We start from the raw sequence: 20505 nt of genomic DNA on the forward strand, positions 1-20505 counted from the left end.
AAACTGATTCCAGAGTAAGGTTGAACGGATAGTTGTAAAAGCTTAATATCCGGATAACGGATATTTGGCAATTTTATTTAACCGGATATTGGAAGGAACACTGAAAGCTACCCTGTCGCAACATATCTAGTCTTTTAACCACTAAAATACATATGTCATCTTACAAGCAACTCAGTTACAAGTTAATGGTTCAACTCTGTTTCATTTTTACACAATAAAACGAAAACTATCGAATGCTTATTTTTTCTGTAATGCATTTCGAATAAAGCACAACGCATCAATAGTTGAATCGTTTAAATAAGACCGGAGTTTCGTAGAAAAAAGCCTGCATGCACTGAATGCTCTTTCTGCTTCTGCAGAAGTGGGCTGAATGGTAAGCAGCGCTTCATAATAAATTTGAAGATTGGCCGGCCGTTTTGCTGTTGTTTCATAGACTTCACATTCTTTTCGGATTGTCCTTCTGCTAAGTTCTATGGTATTCGATTTGGAAGGTGGAGTTGCAGTAGCAGCAACAGATGCTGACATGATAGCTTCATACTTGATAAGCTAAAAAATCTAGGACAACCTTTCTGAAACTAATTTTTTTTTACCCCACTGGACTATATAATATAAAAGAAACAAAGGCAGACCAAGAATGATTTGGACAACAAGCATCTCTAAATAAACAAAATTAAATTATGAATGTGCAATACAAAATGATCGAGAACAATGGCGCATTGTATCCAATCTTCAATACGAGGATCGAGGAAGAAACACAATGATGAAGATAACTACCATACAAATAATGGACTAAATTTTGCAACTTCAGATGGAAATCTAAAAAGCATTTGGTAACACTAGTAATTGCTGAATCGGCTTTTTATACATGACTATACAGTATACACGCTAAAATCCTATGGGTTACACATTACACAACACAGTGCATTGCCAGCATTCGATTGTATGATCAAAGCACACTGTGGTAATCGAATTTTTTTCATCTTTACCAATCTCTGTGACGTCAATACACGAACTTTGACCGACTGTGGCTGTTTCAAGTGTGCCACTTCAGCTCCGTTGCAGTGTAATTACTCTTTTTGAAGAACTCCAGTTGTATAGACAGGCCTCGAAATTCGTTTTTGTTGAGGGCGGACAAACGTATCCGGTAGGGATGGGCACAATAGAATAATTAGCTATTCTAGAATACTGAAACCGAATATAGAATACAGATATCTATTCTAGAATATTTGACCATTTTTACCATCAACACATTTTAATGATTCTACAAAAAGAATGAACATCACAAAATTGCTTATTGCAGTGTAACAAATTTAGGCTTTTTAAATGTTCACCAGTCAAACGGGATCTCATCTTGGTGGCAGTTAGTGTAGGGCAATAAATTGAATTAAAATTTACGATACGATATCTTTTCAATATCGATATTCATTTCAATTTTGTCCGATGTTTTAACTATCACAGCCCTAACTCGTAACTGCAAACCCTTACAAAAACGTTGCCGAGGCCAAACGGCAAAAGTTAAAATTGCCTCGGCAATTGCTTTGAACGTTTATTACGAAAAAAATTGTACCAAAACATGTAAAACGAAAAGCGAAAAATATACTAGAGTAGTCCGGCACGACCGCATTGTTTGATTTGTTGTGATGTATGGTAGGGTGTTGCAGGCGCCCCGACCCTCTTGGATTTTGCTTACCTTTTTTCTGGTACTGTGTTTAGATCAGTAGACCACAAATATGAAGTTTCATAAATTTTCATCGACGTTTACCTCCACTGCCGAGGCCATTTTGAGGCCCACTTTTTGAATTTTTTCATGTTTTTGCCACTAGAGGGCAGTGTATAAGTTTTGCAATATTGAGGGTATATTTAAAAGATGCTCTATGATGTTCTGAATAATGTTTAAAAAAAATTGGAGAAATGGGATAAGCATATCCAAAAATATTCAAGTTTTGTCACCAATTTTTTGCACAATACTGCCCCTAGTGGTGAAAAGAAAAATTAAAATATCTTAAAAACTACTCATCATATTGTAATGGAACTTGCATGCACCCCCCCATTTTCGTGGGTAAGGAATTTGATTTTAGCAATATTTTTGCAAAATATTACCACTAGAGGGCGGTAGTTCTAATTTTGAACTATTTTTCTGTAAAAAGGCGATATTGTTGCATTTCTTGAGCTATGCTATCTGAAGAATACAATTTCATGGCTTATGCACAACAAAATTTATTCAATTGTAAAGAAACTGCATGCATGTACTATATCAATACATCCAAACAGGCCATGTGAGTATTAGTTAACACAATTTACGCAAAGGCAGTTGTACATCTTCACTGTGTTGATAAATGACGTTTTCTAAGATTTGGTATCTTTTTTCGATCTTCCTCCACCACTTGAATATGGTTTTGCAGATTTTTTTCTTGGTTTGCTAGATGAAGAAAGCCGGATACTAGTTTTACCCCTCTCTCTGCTGAATCATTGCAGACTCTGAGTGCACTTATGATACCATTAGCAGAAGCATAGCCATCATCTATTTCCCACTCTTTCGGGTGTTTGGCAAGAAAAGTTGTTGAAATGTGCAAAAGTTCAAAAAACATTTTGCTGCTGGCATTTGCATAGGAGCACAATGAGTTATCATTAACAATGTCTGGCAGCTCTGGCTTGCCATATCCATTACCAAACCTGTTTGTAACCTGGTCATAGAAACTTGCATTTAAACGCAGCAGAGTTCTAGCCAAAGCTTCGTTTTCATCCATAGTGACTTTTTTGTCCCATAGATCTAAGGGGATCAGCTCCCCAGTTACATACCATGTGTGCCTACCTAAAGCTTTTAAAGCAGCAACACTGATAATTTTGTCTACTGCATGATAGCTTTTGATGTCACTTACCAGTTGCAAATCTTCTCGGGGTGCTGATGCAGCAATTGGACAGTTGAACCACCATCCATTAAATTAATACAAAAGTGCAAAAGTCAACAAATCGCTCTATTTTTTGTATTTGTGACTTGGAAATGATTCCTTGTGGTAGAAAGTCTTGCAGCATTACTATCTTATAGCAATAGAGCTGCTTTCTCACCCACCTTGCTCGATGGACTGCACCACATTTTCCAATATGTTTTCTGCATGCTAGGCAGAGAAGTGGTTTGTCTAGCTTTATTTGAAGAGAAGTGCTTGCAGCATAGTGATGGCCAGAAAGAAAAAAAATTGAAACAATACCCAAAACATTTTTCAAGCTACTGCTGCATGCATTTTTCTTCAAATAAAGCTAGACAAACCACTTCTCTGCCTACCATGCAGAAAACGTACTGGAGAAGTTATACTTTCTCATGTGTGGGAAGCCCTGAAAGTCGAAACGTCAAGATCTCCAGGCATTGAACTATTCAAAAGATTCCGGAACAAAGGATTCAATGCAACCCCACATGCTGCAGCTGTACTGCATACCAAAGATCCTCAAGAGTTTGGAGAATTTGTAACAACCCAAAGCAGAAAAGTGGAAGCACTTATAAATTTTGAGAGATATGCAAAATTAGCAGAGGGGTGACTACTAAGAACTTTTAGACCTGATGGCGGTGTACAATGTACATTGGAATCAACAGTGGACAGTACAACTTCATGAAGTGCGGTGCAGTCCATCGAGCAAGGTGGATGGGAAAGCAGCTCTATTGCTATAAGATAGTAATGCTGCAAGACTTTCTACCACAAGGAATCATTTCCAAGTCACAAATACAAAAATTAGAGCGATTTGTTGACTTTTGTATTTAATGGATGGTGGTTCAACTGTCCAATTGCTGCATCAGCACCTCAAGAAGATTTGCAACTGGTAAGTGACATCTAAAGCTATGATGCAGTAGACAAAATTAAAAGCTTTAGGTAGGCACACATGGTATGTAACTGGGGAGCTGATCCGCTTAGCTCTATGGGACGAACAAGTCACTATGGATGAAAACGAAGCTTTGGCTAGAACTCTGCTGCATTTAAATGCAAGTTTCCATGACCAGGTTACAAACGGGTTTGGTAATGGATACGGTAAAGCCAGAGCTGCCAGACATTGTTAATGATAACTCATTGTGCTCCTATGCAAATGCCAGCAGCAAAATGTTTTTTGAACTTTTGCAAACTTAAACAACTTTTCTTGCAAAACACCCGAAAGAGTGGGAAATACAGTAGGTGATGACTATGCTTCTGCTCGGTATGGCCCGTTTCGGTGAGTTCGATCCCTTAACGGGTAATTTTTTCTTCTTTTTTTTAAATTATCGTGTACCGTAGCCTAATTATCATTGCCGTTTTAGGGTTAGGGGTTAGGGTTAGAGGATAGAAACGCACCGAATCGGACTCACCGCATCGGACTCACCGAATAGTAGCAGACCCGCTTCTGCTAATGGTATCATAAGTGCACTCAGAGTCTGCAATGATTCAGCAGAGAGATGGGTAAAACTAGTATCCGACTTTCTTCATCTAGCAAAGCAAGAAAAAAATCTGCAAAATTATATTCAACCAGTGGAGGAAGATCGAAGAAAGATACCAAATCTTAGAAACGTCATTTATCAACACACTGAAGATGTACAACTGCCTTTGCGTAAATTGTGTTAACTAAGACTCACATGGCCTGTTTAGATGTATTGATATAGTACATGCATGCATGCAGTTTCTTTACAATTGAATAAATTTTGTTGTGCATAAGCCATGAAATTGTATTCTTCAGATAGCATAGCTCAAGAAATGCAACAATATCGCCTTTTTACAGAAAAATAGTTCAAAATTACAATTACCGCCCTCTAGTGGTAATATTTTGCAAAAATATTGCTAAAATCAAATTCCTTACCCACGAAAATGAGGGGGTACATGCAAGTTCCATAACAATATGATGAGTAGTTTTTAAGATATTTTAATTTTTCTTTTCACCACTAGGGGCAGTATTGTGCAAAAAATTGGTGACAAAACTTGAATATTTTTGGATATACTTATCCCATTTCTCCAATTTTTTTTTTTAACAATTCAGAACATCATAGTGCATCTTTTAAATATACCCTCAATATTACAAAACTTATATACTACCCTCTAGTGGCAAAAAACTTGAAAAAATTCAAAAAGTGGGCCTCAAAATGGCCTCGGCGGTGGAGGTAAACGTCGATAAAAATTTATGAAACTTCATATTTGTGGTCTACTGATCTAAACACAGTACCACAAAAAAGGTAAGCATGGTGAAACTAACATTTAAATTTCATGGGGCGCCTGCAACACCCTAATGTATGGTGTAATAATACCAAAAGTAGCGATAAAGCAACGCGATTCGCACGCTGTTACGATAATTTACGTTAAATAACTCACGGGGAGGAAAAGTAAGTTAATTTTGGGTTGATTCAACGTTCGAGTCAGCACAAATCGATTTAATTTTCCCGGCGGGTTATATTGCGTAACAACAATGCCCAAAAAGAAATTTACGTTTGTTTTACATTAATTCGACATCTAGCGACGTTGAATTATCATAAAATAACGTTAATTGCTCAACCAGGTACCGGTAACAAATTAAAGCTCCCTGCGAGAAGATTGCCTCGATTTACGTATGCACTTACATAGTTTCGGCACAATTGGGATACTGCTAGCAACACAAAGTCTATTTGATAAAGAACTAGCTGTCAGAATCGGAATCATCAGATGCTGTGTGGGAAGAACTAACTGGAAAAGGTGATCTGGTACTATGACACTTCCTCAAATGGGCGATCTACCTAATACAGAAAGCAATCACTAAGAAAACAAATCAATAGCTTTTTTCCCCTAAAGTCTGAACCTTAATTCATTTGTCCAGGCAAACACTCACAAAAGTATTTCAATAAAATTTAAAATTTAATTTATGTCGTGAAACCGGTTTTCGTTCATTAGAACTCTTCAGCACAACTGGATCGAAACAAAATTACTTGAAACAAAATTTAGCCTACAAAATAAATAGATGTCACTGTCAGCATAACTGTACCAAAACGAACGAAAATTTACATACGGTATTACTTAGATAAAATGTTAATGAAGTAATGAAGAAAAGGAAAAGAATGAAGAAAACAATGAAAAAACAATGAAGAAAACAATGAAAACAATGAAGAAAAGGAAAAGAAAAAAAGAAAAGAACATGGAAGACATGAACATTTTATCTAAGTAATACCGTATGTAAATTTTCGTTCGTTTTGGTACAGTTATGCTGACAGTGACATCTACGGTATTTATTTTGTAGGCTAAATTTTGTTTCAAGCAATTTTGTTTCGATCCAGTTGTGCTGAAGAGTTCTAATGAACGAAAACCGGTTCCACGACATAAATTAAATTTTAAATTTTATTGAAATACTTTTGTGAGTGTTTGCCTGGACAAATGAATTAAGGTTCAGACTTTAGGGGAAAAAAGCTATTGATTTGTTTTCATCAGATGCTGTATCGGAGGATGAGGTTGTCGCGTCATCACTGGAATCAGACACATCAAGAGGCTCATCGCTTGGCTGTAAATCTGCACTGTCTTCGCCATTCGCAATGAAACGTCCACGTTTTGCGGCTTTCGTGCTTTTATACCCATCCACACGCCTCTTTCGCAGAGCTCCATCAGGGTATTGACTAAGGAACAAATCTATGGCTGTGTCATAACGACTGGCAGGAATTTCTAACCCTAACCTTACAAGCGCTCGTGTGGCCTCTGCATTTTTATTGCCGACGCTAAATTCAAAGACTGAGAAACTCTTTTCTTAATTAGAACAAAAGTATCGAAATATCGATTATATTTTCAAATATCGTATCGTTTTTTTCAATATTGCCCAACATAAGTGGCAGTTCAACCTGCACTTGAAAAACATCTCTCTGAAGAAGCAGATGTGGCAGTTACACAAAACTATTGCGCTTGACAAGAAAGATCTCTTTAATGCGAACAACGAAACTCGTACGTTTTTCCTATGCCGGATTGCACTAAATCGATAAACAATTCTACTTTCGCTGCAGCGAATTCGTTGCGACCAGACGGAGCGGTACGGAGTCGATCGTTAAAGTGGTTTCAATTATCCGATTTCAAATGCATTTTGAAACCGGTTAGGCTTCACAACCGGTTATTCTATATTCGGTATTCTATTTTGCCCATCCCTAGTGTGCGGTCTGAGCAGCTATCTTGGCGGACAAATTAAATTTCACGGCGGACACACCAGTTTTAGCCGTCGATCGTCATGCTTACCGTAATCACTTTATCTTGATAATTCTTCGCCATTTGAGAGTTATTGCCACGGTTTAGAAGGCTTTTTAAAATTTCAGCCAGGTCACTCTGAAAGGCTTTCATCAGACCCATGACGTGCGCTTGAAGAGTCAAAGCGCCCATGTAGCTGCATAACATCCATGGAATGAGCCGTCGAGCTCGTATGGCTTCTTGCGTCACAATGCTCTGGGCACGAGTCGGAAAACTTCTACGCTAACACTACTATTTTCTGCTGTGCAAAGTTTCGCTAATTCTTTTTTTAGGTTTATTTTTGCGTATCATGTGAGCAAAAGTGAATTTTCCATTGGCTGTTTCTTTGTTACTGTAATACCAAAACTAAACAAATTTTGCTGCATCTTGCTGTAGTAGCCTACTCGTATAACCTAATTTTGCAACCAACCTTGCATTGTCAATATTACTCGGAGGTCAAAGCAGGGATATCTAAAGAAGGGGATACGAAGGCTCAGAGCGATTGCTGATTTTCATGACACTAGAAGGGCGGTAGTTGGTACCGCGTTAAACATGCGGTTCTTTTTAAAATTGCAGAAAGTTTTGTAGTGCAGCTGGTACACTTAGCTACACAAGACAGTTAGCAAGTGTTATGTAGAACATATTTAAAGCATACTTGTTTGAAAAGACAGTTGAAAGGTTACCAGTTTAGCTGTTTTTTTGACAAAACCTTTGCAGCTGGCTAGGTGTAAAGCAAGTATACGGGTAGTTGAATTAACAAGTAATTATGAGCATTCATTGAATATCCATACCTGGTTGTAATAGTGCAATGCAGGTTGTCATAACAAAGTTTATTAAATTACCATATGTACCACTTGTCATTTGACCATAAACAGAAATTATTTGAGATAAATAGAAGCCCTTCTATTGTCAGACGTAATAAAAGCCTTCGTATCCCCTTCTCTAGATATCCCTGGGTCAAAGCCAGACATTGTGACGTAAGACTAGAACTAAGTTGCGAGTGATTAGTGTAGAACTACAGGTACTCCCATCCCATCGATTCTTAGCTAAGAATTCACCTTTGTCACGCTGATTCAATGTCATCAATCGTTGAAACAACGTAAAAATCGAAAGTTTTCCTGCTTGTGGAATCCTAGGGATACAGTAGTCACATTTTCTAGATGCGCATTAGAACAGGGTTGATCTCTAAGTGGTCAAAACTGGTTTTGATCACTAAGCGGTTTAAACCTGGTTTTAACCGGTCAAAACGAGGTTTAAACCGGTCAAAACTGGTCAAAACCCAGAAAAATATTTTTATGTAGTGAATGGTCGGCTACCTGGGCTATTTAGGAAATATGTATAAAATAAAAGCAGTTGTGAGTTGTGACCATTTTAATATGCAAGCCTCGAAATAGCTGGCGACCATGGCCGCCTGAACTTTCATTAATGGCCGCCAATACCGACCTGTCAGGCAAAATTTGATGGCAAATGTTTTTCATAAAAAAAAAATTTGTTGAATTAATTCTTGTACTTCAGTTGGCTGTGCAAATTGTTCATTGTTCTACCAAGCATTTGTTCGTTCATCAGAAACTTATTTTTAAAAATTGAATTTTCTTAATAATTAAAATACCCACATTTTACGAACCATAAGGCGCAATTTAAATCTTTTTTTTTCCCTCATAAATTGATCGTGCGGCTTATAAGCCGGTGCGCCTAATGTATGGATCAAGTAGTGCTTTATTGCCTACACTCAAAACCAGTACCGATACTATTATTATATAAATAAACCACGGTCGTACACAATAAATTACGGTAAAAGCAACTAGCAACTGTGATATTCACTAGGCCCATTTTTTTCTTTTGCTCATTGTACTATTGTGACTTGCTTACAATTCTTACGCATTTTTGTTTAATGAGCTTTATATGGTAACCCATACTCCTTAAAATACGTTGCGTTCTATAGCCCTGTGCGCCTTATGTCTGAACAAAAACTAATCAAAGCAATTTATTCACAGTGCGCCTTATAATCGGATGCGCTTGATAGTCCGTAAAATACGGTAACCAACTGATTGAAATATCAAAAATAAACAGAAAAATTGAATATTTTTTGTTCCAAATCCAGCATTTAGGTTATTGTTGATCAAAACAAAATATAGTTGAACATCATTACTAAACATGGAGGGTAGTATTTTTAATTCCATTGAAAATCAACTTGATTCATACACTAAAGGTGTTTTGACCAGTTTTGACCAGTAATAGGTGGTCAAAACTGCCCGGTTTAAACCAGCTTTTAACCGGTTTTAACCGGGCGGTTTAAACCGATTAACCGGAAAATTACATTCTTGCAACAATTGTTCGTGCTATGCAATGACGATTTGTATCGCTACTTTCTGTGTTATTTCTCAGCGGACAAATATCACCGATCCAGATGGTACTGCCCGCGGACATCACATGCTGTGACAGCGAACATGTCCGCCATAAATTTCGAAGCCTGATAGAGATTGGATTTTTGCGGCAGGATGAATTTCCATCTTGAAGTATTTCAGGCAATACAGGCAACTTTTAAAAATATTGGTCCCAGGACACACTAAAACAGGGGTTACAACCTGTGGTACGCGTAACACTAGTGGTAAGCGAAGGTTTTTCAAGTGGTACGCGGGTAGCTTTTTTTTTTTCACAAAAACATGGATTTACAACCTTACATTTTGTTTATCTGATTTTGTTTACAAAAAAAACTCCTGAAGCCTATTCTTATTGTTACCGAAAACAACTAAACGCGCTGTTAGCAAATTTACACCGGGCATCGACCAATTAGGTGGCATTAAACAAAAAACAAAAATCTCATTAAACTTAGTTGTGGTGCTTTAGTGTTATTTTAGTACGCCAATATTATTCTTCTGAATCAAATTTGATTCGATCAAATTAGTTGTTCTGCAAGAAGTGGTACGCTTGGCAGTACAGAGCATCCAAGTGGTACGACATCGTAAAAAGGTTGGGAACCCCTGCACTAAAATATTTGAGTAAACTAAAGTGAAAATTTGATTTTACATAAGATTTTTTTCAATTTAGTTTACAAAGTCTACTGTATACATTATACAACCACATTTTTATGTTATCATCCACCTTGATCCACAAAAACAATTGTAATGATGCTTGCTTTACATTTACCTTTACATATTCATGAAAAATTACTCACTGAAAGTACTTGTGCTCGTAAGTCTGCAGCTTCAACACATGTGACCAAACGTAGTAGGAGATCCATTATTGCAGATGTTCCCAAGTGTATAAGTACACTTCCAACAAAATCATTTTTGCTTTTGATGTACTCCAAGGTCTAATACATAAAATAAATTTGCTTAAACTACAGTACGGTGCAATACTATTGCATGCAGGGTTGCGATTTTACGCGACACACGGCGTCACTATTCAACAAATGCCAAGCCTGGCGAAAAAAACCCAGAGAGGATGTCAAGTCAGGTACAATGGGGGGAAGGAGTATCATATGATGCAATCACAAGAGTGCCGACTTACTTAAATTTCCTTGCGACAGGTACTTCAAGGCAAGGCCTAAAAGCGACGCTTCACCCGAGAAATTCCCAAGGCATCCGCGCCGCCATTTTCAACACTGCAGGAAAATGCTTTGATAGAAGTTTAACACCTGACAACAAACATTTTGCAACACACGTTTCATGCTAGTTGAAACAACGGGTTTCTTTTACAGATAAAATAACCTAGGCTACTTTTAGTTGTCAACGTCTCTGACAGTTTATATTTCGCCGTAAGCCAATTAACAATATTGATCGGTTAAAATGACTTTGCTGGATATTTGTTATGAAAGTTTTTCATGTCTAGAAAACAGCCCAGTTTCCGACCAGATGTTCAGAAATACAGATGAAAAAGCCGCTATTTTATGGAAAGGAGTCCTCTTCCAGAAGAATATTTTAAACCCTGCAGAAAAATTGTTTGATCAAACTTCTAACGCCTGGCATCAAACATTTCGCCACACATGTTTCGTACTATTTGACACAACGGGTTTCTTTCATAGACAAAATAACCGAAGTAGGCGACTTTTAGTTGTCAACGTCTATGCCAGTTTGTATTTCGTCGTTTAAGCTAATCAACAAATTGACTTTGTGAGATACTTATTACACAATAGGGTGGCTCATTTTTTTTAAATCTTTTGGGGTAGTGGGGAAATGGTGCCAATGAGTGAGAAACAACTCATGACAAAATTTGTGATTCGTAACAAATTGTCGTCAGCCTCTTTATGGGGCTCAAAATTTGAAAAATGGGGTCAAAAACGCAACTTTTTCCAAAAATATTTTTAGTTTAGGTAGATACAATATTGTTTAGATATGTCTAATTAACCTAAAAAAAAATTGAAGTCATTAAAAATATTCCTTCGGCTTCCGCACAGCTTCTGAAAATTTCCATTTTGCTGAAAATTTCGCATTTTTGTGGGTGGTTACATAATACGTAACTGCGTTAGACATTTTGCCAACTATAAAACATCATTGCATTTCTCTTTATAGACCTGCCCTGAGCTGTTGCGTCATTTTTAATGAAATTGGGTTAATTTGGCAGGAAAAAGTGACGTCTTTTATTTGAATTTACCTCACTGACGAAGTTTGTAGTTATGTAACCACAAACAAAAATGCGAAATTTTCAGCAAAATAGAAATTTTCAGAAACTGTGAGGAAGCTGAAACTGTGAGGAATAGTTCAAATGACTTTAATTTTTTTTTAGGTTAATTAGATATATCTAAAGAATATTGTATCTACCCAAACTAAAAATGTTTTTGGAAAAAAATGCGTTTTTGACCCCATTTTTCGATTTTTTAACCCCATGAGAAGGCTGAAGACAATTTGTTACAAATCTCAAATTTCGTCATGAGTTTTTTTTTTCACTTTTCCACTACCCGAGAGAATTAAAAAAAAAAGTTGAAACACGAGCCACCCTATTAAGCAAGTTTTTTTACATCTAGAAAATAGCCAAGCTTTCGACCAGATATTCAGAATCAGAAATACAGATGAGCAAGGCCGCTATACAGTATGTATGAGTTCTCTTCCAGAAGAACAGTAGGAAGTCACTGGACGTGGACAGTGGACAGGGCAAGGTAATATGCAAGTATTGCAAGTTGTAAGAACAGCATAACTCTGCCCGACTGCAGATAGTCTTCAGTTAGTCAGTATCGTATTATTACCAAAATCTGAAAGAATCTACCGCCAAAACGAACGGTACACGACAACTGGGCGAGACAAAGTGGGCGATACCCACTTGGGCGAGACCAGGTGGGCGACGAGACAAGTGGGCGACGGCCCACGTGGGCGACGAGTCAAGTGGGCGTCTGGGCGACGTGTCAAGTAGGAGACGGACCAAGTGGACGACGAGCCAAGTGGACGACGAGCCAAGTGGGCGACGGCCAAAGTGGACGACGGAAGCAAAAGTTTAGCCGTTCGGAAAAAAAAATATGACTTTTCATTTTTAGTTTAAAATACAATGATTGATTTGTGGAAGGGAGGCAATGAGAGTTCTCACGCTCAGTTTCACGAAGCATTGGAAGCAACATTTTCATTATTTTTTGTGGTCTAGTAATAGCGCTTGCTGTTTGATGTTAATTTGCATTGTGACATCATCTTGACACATTATTTTGCAATTTGCGGCGTCAGGGTTTATGTGAAGCTTAAGAGAAACCTCTCAGTAACGAGACAAACAAATGGCCAAAGAGTGGTTTAAGTCAGTTATGAACGTTCCCTAACCGTTATCAAAGCTTGTCAATATAAAATATGACTTTTAATTTTTACTTTGAAATACAATGGTTGGTTTGTGGAAGGGAGGCATTCACGAAGCATTGGAAGCAACATTTTCATTATTTTTTGTAGTCTAGTAATAGCGCTCGCTGTTTGATGTTAATTTGCATTGTGACATCATCTTGACACATTATTTTGCAATTCACAATCCATTATCTGAATATTATAAACACTTGCGGTAGGTCACTAGGTCAGCCAGTGCTGAGGTCTTAACTAATAAGTAGCTGGTTTGGTAGGTGCATGCATTACACATATAAATGTTTGTAGTGATTTTCAAGCGAAACAGAAGTTTTTGTTAGTTGTTCGAGTGTGTTATTATTTAAAATACATGTAACAACTTACATACGAATCATTAACTACGGAGATTACCATAAATTTGATGCTCTAAAAATAAAGTCATATTTTTCAATTTTTAGGTCATAAACAAAATGGCCCTAGTAATGACTGTCAGTCACAATGTATTCTGTAAACTGGTGATGCGGCTACGCAGCGTCTAGGCTAGAGCATTCGAATTAAAAATATCAGTTGACTTTAAGTGCCCAAGTTAAAATTATGACTTATGCCTCTTGAGAAGTCCCACATAGTCTGTGGTGGATCCTGTCCATTAAAATTTTATTGGTACTTTCACATACAACATTGTAAATGTAAGTTAATAGCAAGTCCCTATGAGACATTGGATATTCCGCGCATATACGATTTATATTGTCAAGAACACTAATTGTGCGCTTTTTTTTTCGTGTCCAAAAAAATACATAAATCAACCATTGTATGTTAAAGTAAAAATAAAAGTCATATTTTATACTGACAAGCTTCCATAACGGTTAGGGAGCGTTAATAACTGACTTAAACCACTCTTTGGTCATTCGTTTGTCTCTTTTCTGAGAGGTTTCTCTTAAGCTTCACATAAACCCTGACGCCGCAAATTGCAAAATAATGTGTGAAGATGATTTCCCAATGCAAATTAACATCAAACAGCAAGCGCTATTACTAGACCACAAAAAATAATGAAAATGTTGCTTCCAATGCTTCGTGAAACTCAGCGTGAGAACTCTCATTGCCTCCGTTCCACAAATCAATCATTGTATTTTAAACTAAAAATTAAAAGTCATATTTTTTTTCCGAACGACTAAACTTTCGCTTCCGTCGCCCACTTGGCGACCAAAAAATAATGAAAATGTTGCTTCCAATGCTTCGTGAAACTCAGCGTGAGAACTCTCATTGCCTCCCTTCCACAAATCAATCATTGTATTTTAAACTAAAAATTAAAAGTCATATTTTTTTCGAACGGTTAAACTTTCGCTTTCGTCGCCCACTTGGTCCGCCGCCCACTTGTCTCGTCGCCCACTTGGGTCGTCCTTCCTGGAACAAAACAAATAATATACATGTACAGTCAGGGGCGCAACTAGGGGGCTGTTTAGTCGGCATGACAACCCCTTTAAGATTTGAAACTTTAAGAAGAGGGATGACTAACTAGACTGAGACTTACATACTACTTAATGTGTGTCAGTTCAAGCTACGTTCTATGCATACCAAACTTGCTTCACGCTCAAGTCGCATAAACCGCAATACAAAATATTAACAGACCGTCATTTATTCACGCAAACTTGTGTCAATGGTCGAATAAAAACAAATGTAAATACATTGTACCTCTGTAAGGTTGGGATTAACGTAACGAAAACACAGGAATATAAAGAAGCTCACACAGAGGCCCAAAAAGAGCCAGAGTTGGGCCAACCTTCATTGGGTCACTGTGTGAGCTTCTTTCTTATCATGTTTTAAATACGAAGACCGGTGATCTGACGTCTTTGATAAGAAAAACTTTTCTTTGCAACATGAAAGGGTGAAAAAGATAAAATACTTTTTGTTATGTACCTGATAGCACTCGTGCGGCAGTTCAAGAAACCACCTTCGATTGAAGCACAAAGTGAGTTACCAATAGAAAAACAATTCACACCAAATAATTAGATTCATCGCTTGTAGAGATGTACCGATACCACTTTTTTGGCCGATACCGATCCCGATACCGATATCACTTTTTTAGGCCGATACCGATACTGATGCCGATATTTTGGCCGATACTTTGGTGTTCCAAAAAGAAGCAATTTTGGTATTTGCAAGGAATTATATCAAAAATTAAAAAGGGGTTTGACACATTTAACCTTAAATAAACGTAAAGTTTGTTAAGGGATCCATGTAAAGCAGATACTTATGCGTCAAAAATTTAAGAAAAAAAATAGGTTGAATACTTTAACATATTAACGTCCACCTTGTAGAGTACAAGTCAATTCAAAGAGAAACAAGAATTTATTAGCTAAACTTCCATGTTTGATCAATTGCACCATTAATAGTTTTCAAAGTTTGCATGTCCAGCTTGAAATTATCTTGTTGCAGATCGCGATTTCGGGTATTTTCGGGTGTTTAGATTTTGGGTATAGGAGGCCGGCTTGACTGGTCTCAGATTTGGGCGTATGTCAGCTTGACTGACCCCCATTTTTGTTAGAATTTAAATACTTCCCGGAATGCTTTTAATGTATTTTCTTTAAACCTTGTATGACCCAATTATCTTCATAATTTGCATAAAAATTGTCATTATTACTGCTCGTAGACTAATTTCGCAGACTAATTCGTTTCTTGGCAACCACATAACAATTTTGTCATTTTCTAAAGTAAACTGATAAATTTTACTGTACTATGCTGTTTATATAGTTGTACTGAAGAGGATTTAATACCCGAAATCGCGATCTGCAACAAGATAATTTCAAGCTGGACATGAAAACTTTGAAAACTATTAATGGTGCAATTGATCAAACATGGAAGTTTAACAAATAAATTCTTGTTTCTCTTTGAATTGACTTGTACCGTACTCTACAAGGTGGACGTTAATATGTTAAAGTATTCAACCTATTTTTTTTTCTTAAATTATATCAAATGCTAAGTTTTACCTTATTTGCATAAAACTATTAAAAAAAGCTTTCAATTGGCATAATTTATTAAAGATTCAAGAATCCAATCTCAACCGCATTGTTGTGTCATAATAGTAGATTTTAGTAATGAAAGGCCACCATGATTGAGGACTGGGATATAAGGAAAGAAACATTACATCATAATTTGGGTTTCTGAAAAATTAAATAAAGTGTTTGCACAAACTCTCCAAATAGGCTATCATAATTGATAATAAGATGTAAAATGTAAACCAAGTGATTTGTGTAGTCGTACAAAAACTATTCGACAAGTAATGTGCAACCTAAGAGCGCTTGTCGTTTGGTTGAAAAGCTTTTGCCAGGCCAAGACCACCCAGGCAGCAAAAATGCACAATCCCGCATCGCCCCCCACGCTGCTAAAGGTCCAAAAATCCAGTCCGCGACCCAACTTCCACCCCTCGCTGCAACAAACCAACCAAGCTTAAACAATGCCACGGCAGAACAAGCAGGCCCAAAACGAAAGCAATCGGACCACGAATCCTCACCAAACCAATCAAAACGGTCCTGCCACGCCCAATACGACAACCCCACCGCGAAGAAAGGAGCGCCCCTCCCGACCACCAGCACAAGGCCGAGCACCCACCAGCACAGTGAGCAGCCGCGACCCACCAACCACAACGGTGCAGCTTCCACTCTAGCCATTTCAATTCTTGTTGATGTCAATTCTTGCCACAAAACGGCTGCCGAGAAACATATAATTGATTGGATGGTCAAAATGGCTAGCGTGGAAGCCACACCGCTATGGCCAGCGAACCGCAACAGCCCGCCGCACCAGTGAGCGCCCTGCGCCGACAGCCGGAAGAACGCTCCTCCCACAACGAGGCCGCCATTCCAGGCGCAACAAGACCACTTATTGACCAGCCCAGCGAGGACTCGCAGTCCCACCGCTCCCACCCACTCCGCCATGACATTGCCCAAGCTTGGCGAGTCCACCACAACGAAAGGTGGAAACCAAATCACAAAGCGACAGAAACCAGACCACCAAAAACAACCAAGTTACACGGGTCCCCAAACGTCTAACAACGCAAAAACGATGCAAAATTACACATTTCCGCCACCTGGGCAGTCCTGACCTGGTTTTATCCTCTGTTAAGAGTAAAAGAGAAACACAAATGATAAGTATTGGAGAAATTGAGTTTCCTTCACAACTTAAGAATCAAATAACGCAAAACTGCTGAAACAAAACGTTTTGTTTGAGTGAAAAAATCACTGTAAGCAAACAATGCCAAAAGGTGCGCGCATTAAGTTATGGGAGTATGAGGTATCAAAAATTTGAACAGGTTTTTATTTTTCTACATCAATGTGACGATAGTTACAACTTTAAAAAATCTATATCTTTGCTTCTGCAGAAAATCTCCAGCAAACGCCTTTTTTTACATGTTCAGTATCGGCCACAGTATCGGCCAAATTTTGCCGATACCGATGCCGATACCGATACTAAAAAAATGGCCGATATCACCGATACCGATATATCGGTACATCTCTAATCGCTTGTAACAATAGAGGTCAAGTTTTTCAACACATAAAATAGGCTACATTAAAATATTTACTAGAAGTGACAAATTCCGTGCACTTTAAATTTGGAGATGAAGGCAATATAAAATCAAAAACTGAATTACAGCCCAAAACAAGGAAAAAAATTAATTGTGATGTCATAAAAACAAAAAGGCTGACTTTCCAGGGTAGTAAAACTTAAAGTACGGGAAACCGGCTCAGCTTTAAGAAAACCAATTTAGTTAGGCCTATAAATTACACAAACAAACATTAAAAGATTATAGCAAATAGGTAGACGAAACATACAGTAAACATTATAAATGATATTAGAGATTGTAAACATCAGAATTTTCTTCTTGAATTTGTATCAATCGCTTTAAATCAGTGTTTCTCGACCTTTTTTGTCCCCTTTTATAAACAGACAGAAAAGGTCGCTTGTCACGGAATTGGATCATTGCCTTGTCAATTCACAGTAGGCTAATATTCTAACAATCTAACTCTGATATATCCGCTTCTACAAATAATTGTTAGTTTTCTCTCTCGTTGCCGACCCCCTTTGATTTCTTCTAGTTGTGTAGCTGTGTATGGTAGGTACACAACTTAGCGCAGTGTTTCTTAACATTTTTAGCGCTGGTACTAGAGATGTACCGATACCAATATTTTGGCCGATACCGATCCCGATACCGATATCACTTTTTTAGGCCGATACCGATATTTTGGCCGATACTTTGGTGTTACAAAAAGAAGCAATTTTGGTATTTGCAAGGAATTATATCAAATGCTAAGTTTTACCTTATTTGCATAAAATTATTAAAAAAAGCTTTCAATTGGCATAATTTACTAAAGATTCAAGAATCCAATCTCAATCACATTGTTGTGTCATAATAGTAGGTTTTAGTAATGAAAGGCCACCGTAATTGGGGTATAAGGGAAGAAACATTACCGTACATCATAATTGGGGTTTCTGAAAAAAAGTGTTTGCGTAAACTCTCCAAATAGGCTATCATAATTGATAATAAGATGTAAAATGTAAACAAGTGATTTGTGTAGTCGTACAAAAACTATTCGACAAGTAATGTGTAACCTAAGGACGCTTGTCGTTTGGTTGAAAAGCTTTTGCCAGGCCAAGACTACCCAGATAGCAAAAATGCACAATTCTGCATCGCTCCCACCCCGTCAAACGCTCAAAAAACCCGTGTAACTCGGCTGCCCCCAGCAAGCCGGCTCCATCAGTCGGCGATTCAACTTCCACCTTTAGCCGCAACAAACTCACCAAGCTCAAACAATGTCACGGCAGGATAAGTAGGCCCAAAAAGAAAGCAATGGGACCACGAATCCTCACGAAACCAATCAAAATGGTCCCGTTGCGCCCAAGATGACAACCTCATTGCGAAGAAAGGAGCGTCCGCCCCGGCCACCAGCACAAGGCTGAGCACTCACCAGCACAGCGAGCTGCCGCGACCTGCCAACCACAACGGTGCAGCTTCCACACTAGCCATTTCAATTCTTGTTGATGTCAATTCTTACTACAAAACGGCAGCCGAGAAACATATAGTTGATTGAATGGTCTAAATGGCTAGCGTGGAAGCTACACCGTTATGGCCAGCGAATCGCAACAGCCCGCCGCACCAGTAAGCGCCCAGCCCCGTGCCGACAGCAGGGAAGGACACTCCCCCCCCAACAATGAGGCCGCCATAAGACCACTTATTGATTAGTTCAGCAAGGATTCGCAGTCCCACAGCCCCCACCTCGAGCCCACCCACTCCGCCACGACTTTGTTCCAAGCCTGATGAGTCCACCACAACGAAAAGTGGAAACCAAATCACAAACTGACAGAACCAGCCCACCAAAAACAACCAAGCCACACGGGTACCTCAAACGTCCAGCAACGCAAAAACGATGCAAAACTACACATTCCACCACCTGGGTAGTCTTGGCCTGGTTTTATCCTCTGCTGAGAGTAAAAAAGAAACACAAATGATAAATATTGGAGAAATTGAGTCTCCTTCACAACGTAAGAATCGAACAACGCAAAACTGCTGAAACAAAACGTTTTGTTTGAGTGAAAGAATCACTGTAAGCAAACAATGCCAAAAGGTGCGCGCATGAAGTCATGGGAGTGTGTGGGATCAAAAATTTGAACAGGTTGTTATTTTTCTACTTCAATGTGACGTTAGTTACTACTTTAAAAAAATCCATATATATAATATCTTTGCTTCTGCAGAAAATCCGCAGCAAACGCCTTTTTTTTACATGTTTAGTATCGGCCACAGTATCGGCCAAATTTTGCCGATACCGATGCCGATACCGATACTCAAAAAATGGCCGATATCACCGATACCGATATATCGGTACATCTCTAGCTGGTACCCTTTGAGGGATGGCGTGGAGGGATGGCATGGTGGGATGGCGCAACGGATAAGGCGTTGGCTTTCCAATTATGCAAACCTGGTTCGACTCCCGGCTTCAGATAGTTGTTGAAAACACTGCTCATCTCTACCCAGGGTGTAATAAATTGGGTGGGCGTAGTGGCTGAAGTAAAGGCGGCAGAGAAAAAGGAACTGGCCACCCTACTCTCCTTAGTGCCGACGGCTTAGTACAATGAGAACCTTATCTTCTCATACACGACACTTGAATCAAGTATGGGACCCCCCTTTACCCTTTGAGCTTTCATGAAATTTTCTCGTACCCCGTCCCCCTGTCAGTGATGGTCTTAGGATATTTCGGGCCCTGTGCGGAATATGCTTTGCGAGCCCCAATCACAATGATCCAATTTAGTAACGTAGCCAGGTGTTTTGAAAGAGGGGTTTTTTTTGACGGCCGGCAGGCGAAGCATGATGGCGTGTTCGCCGGAAGTGACACCCAGCGGCGGGGGTCTGGGGGGCCTCCCCTAAAAAATTTTGAAAAATTATTTGAATTTGGTGCATTCTGAGAGCACGTTCAACAAAAATACCAGTAGGCTACTTGCTTGTGAATCGAATTGAATTTTTTCAATTGGAAATGACAAAAATTACTGCATTTTCTGATAGGGACAGTACATTACAGTATGATCTACAATCTCTAATT

The 20505-nt window shown here is 38.5% G+C and overlaps 1 protein-coding gene across 5 annotated transcripts in view; it reads right to left on the reverse strand.

Moving 5' to 3' along the window:
* LOC145769914 (serine/threonine-protein phosphatase 6 regulatory subunit 3-like) overlaps positions 1–20505 on the reverse strand; it is a 212830-nt gene that overhangs the window by 104550 nt on the left and 87775 nt on the right. For 4 of the 5 annotated variants that reach the window (XM_082581461.1, XM_082581462.1, XM_082581459.1 and 1 more), the window contains exon 4: positions 10351–10488. In XM_082581461.1, coding sequence (XP_082437587.1) covers positions 10351–10488 — 138 coding nt within the window. Of the gene's footprint in view, positions 1–986; positions 1268–10350; positions 10489–20505 lie in introns of those variants that run through there. The other variant, XM_082581464.1, reaches the window with a different exon arrangement.

The sequence above is a fragment of the Aplidium turbinatum genome, chromosome 5 (assembly GCF_918807975.1).
Source record: "Aplidium turbinatum chromosome 5, kaAplTurb1.1, whole genome shotgun sequence".
Classification (NCBI taxonomy): Eukaryota; Metazoa; Chordata; class Ascidiacea; order Aplousobranchia; family Polyclinidae; genus Aplidium; species Aplidium turbinatum.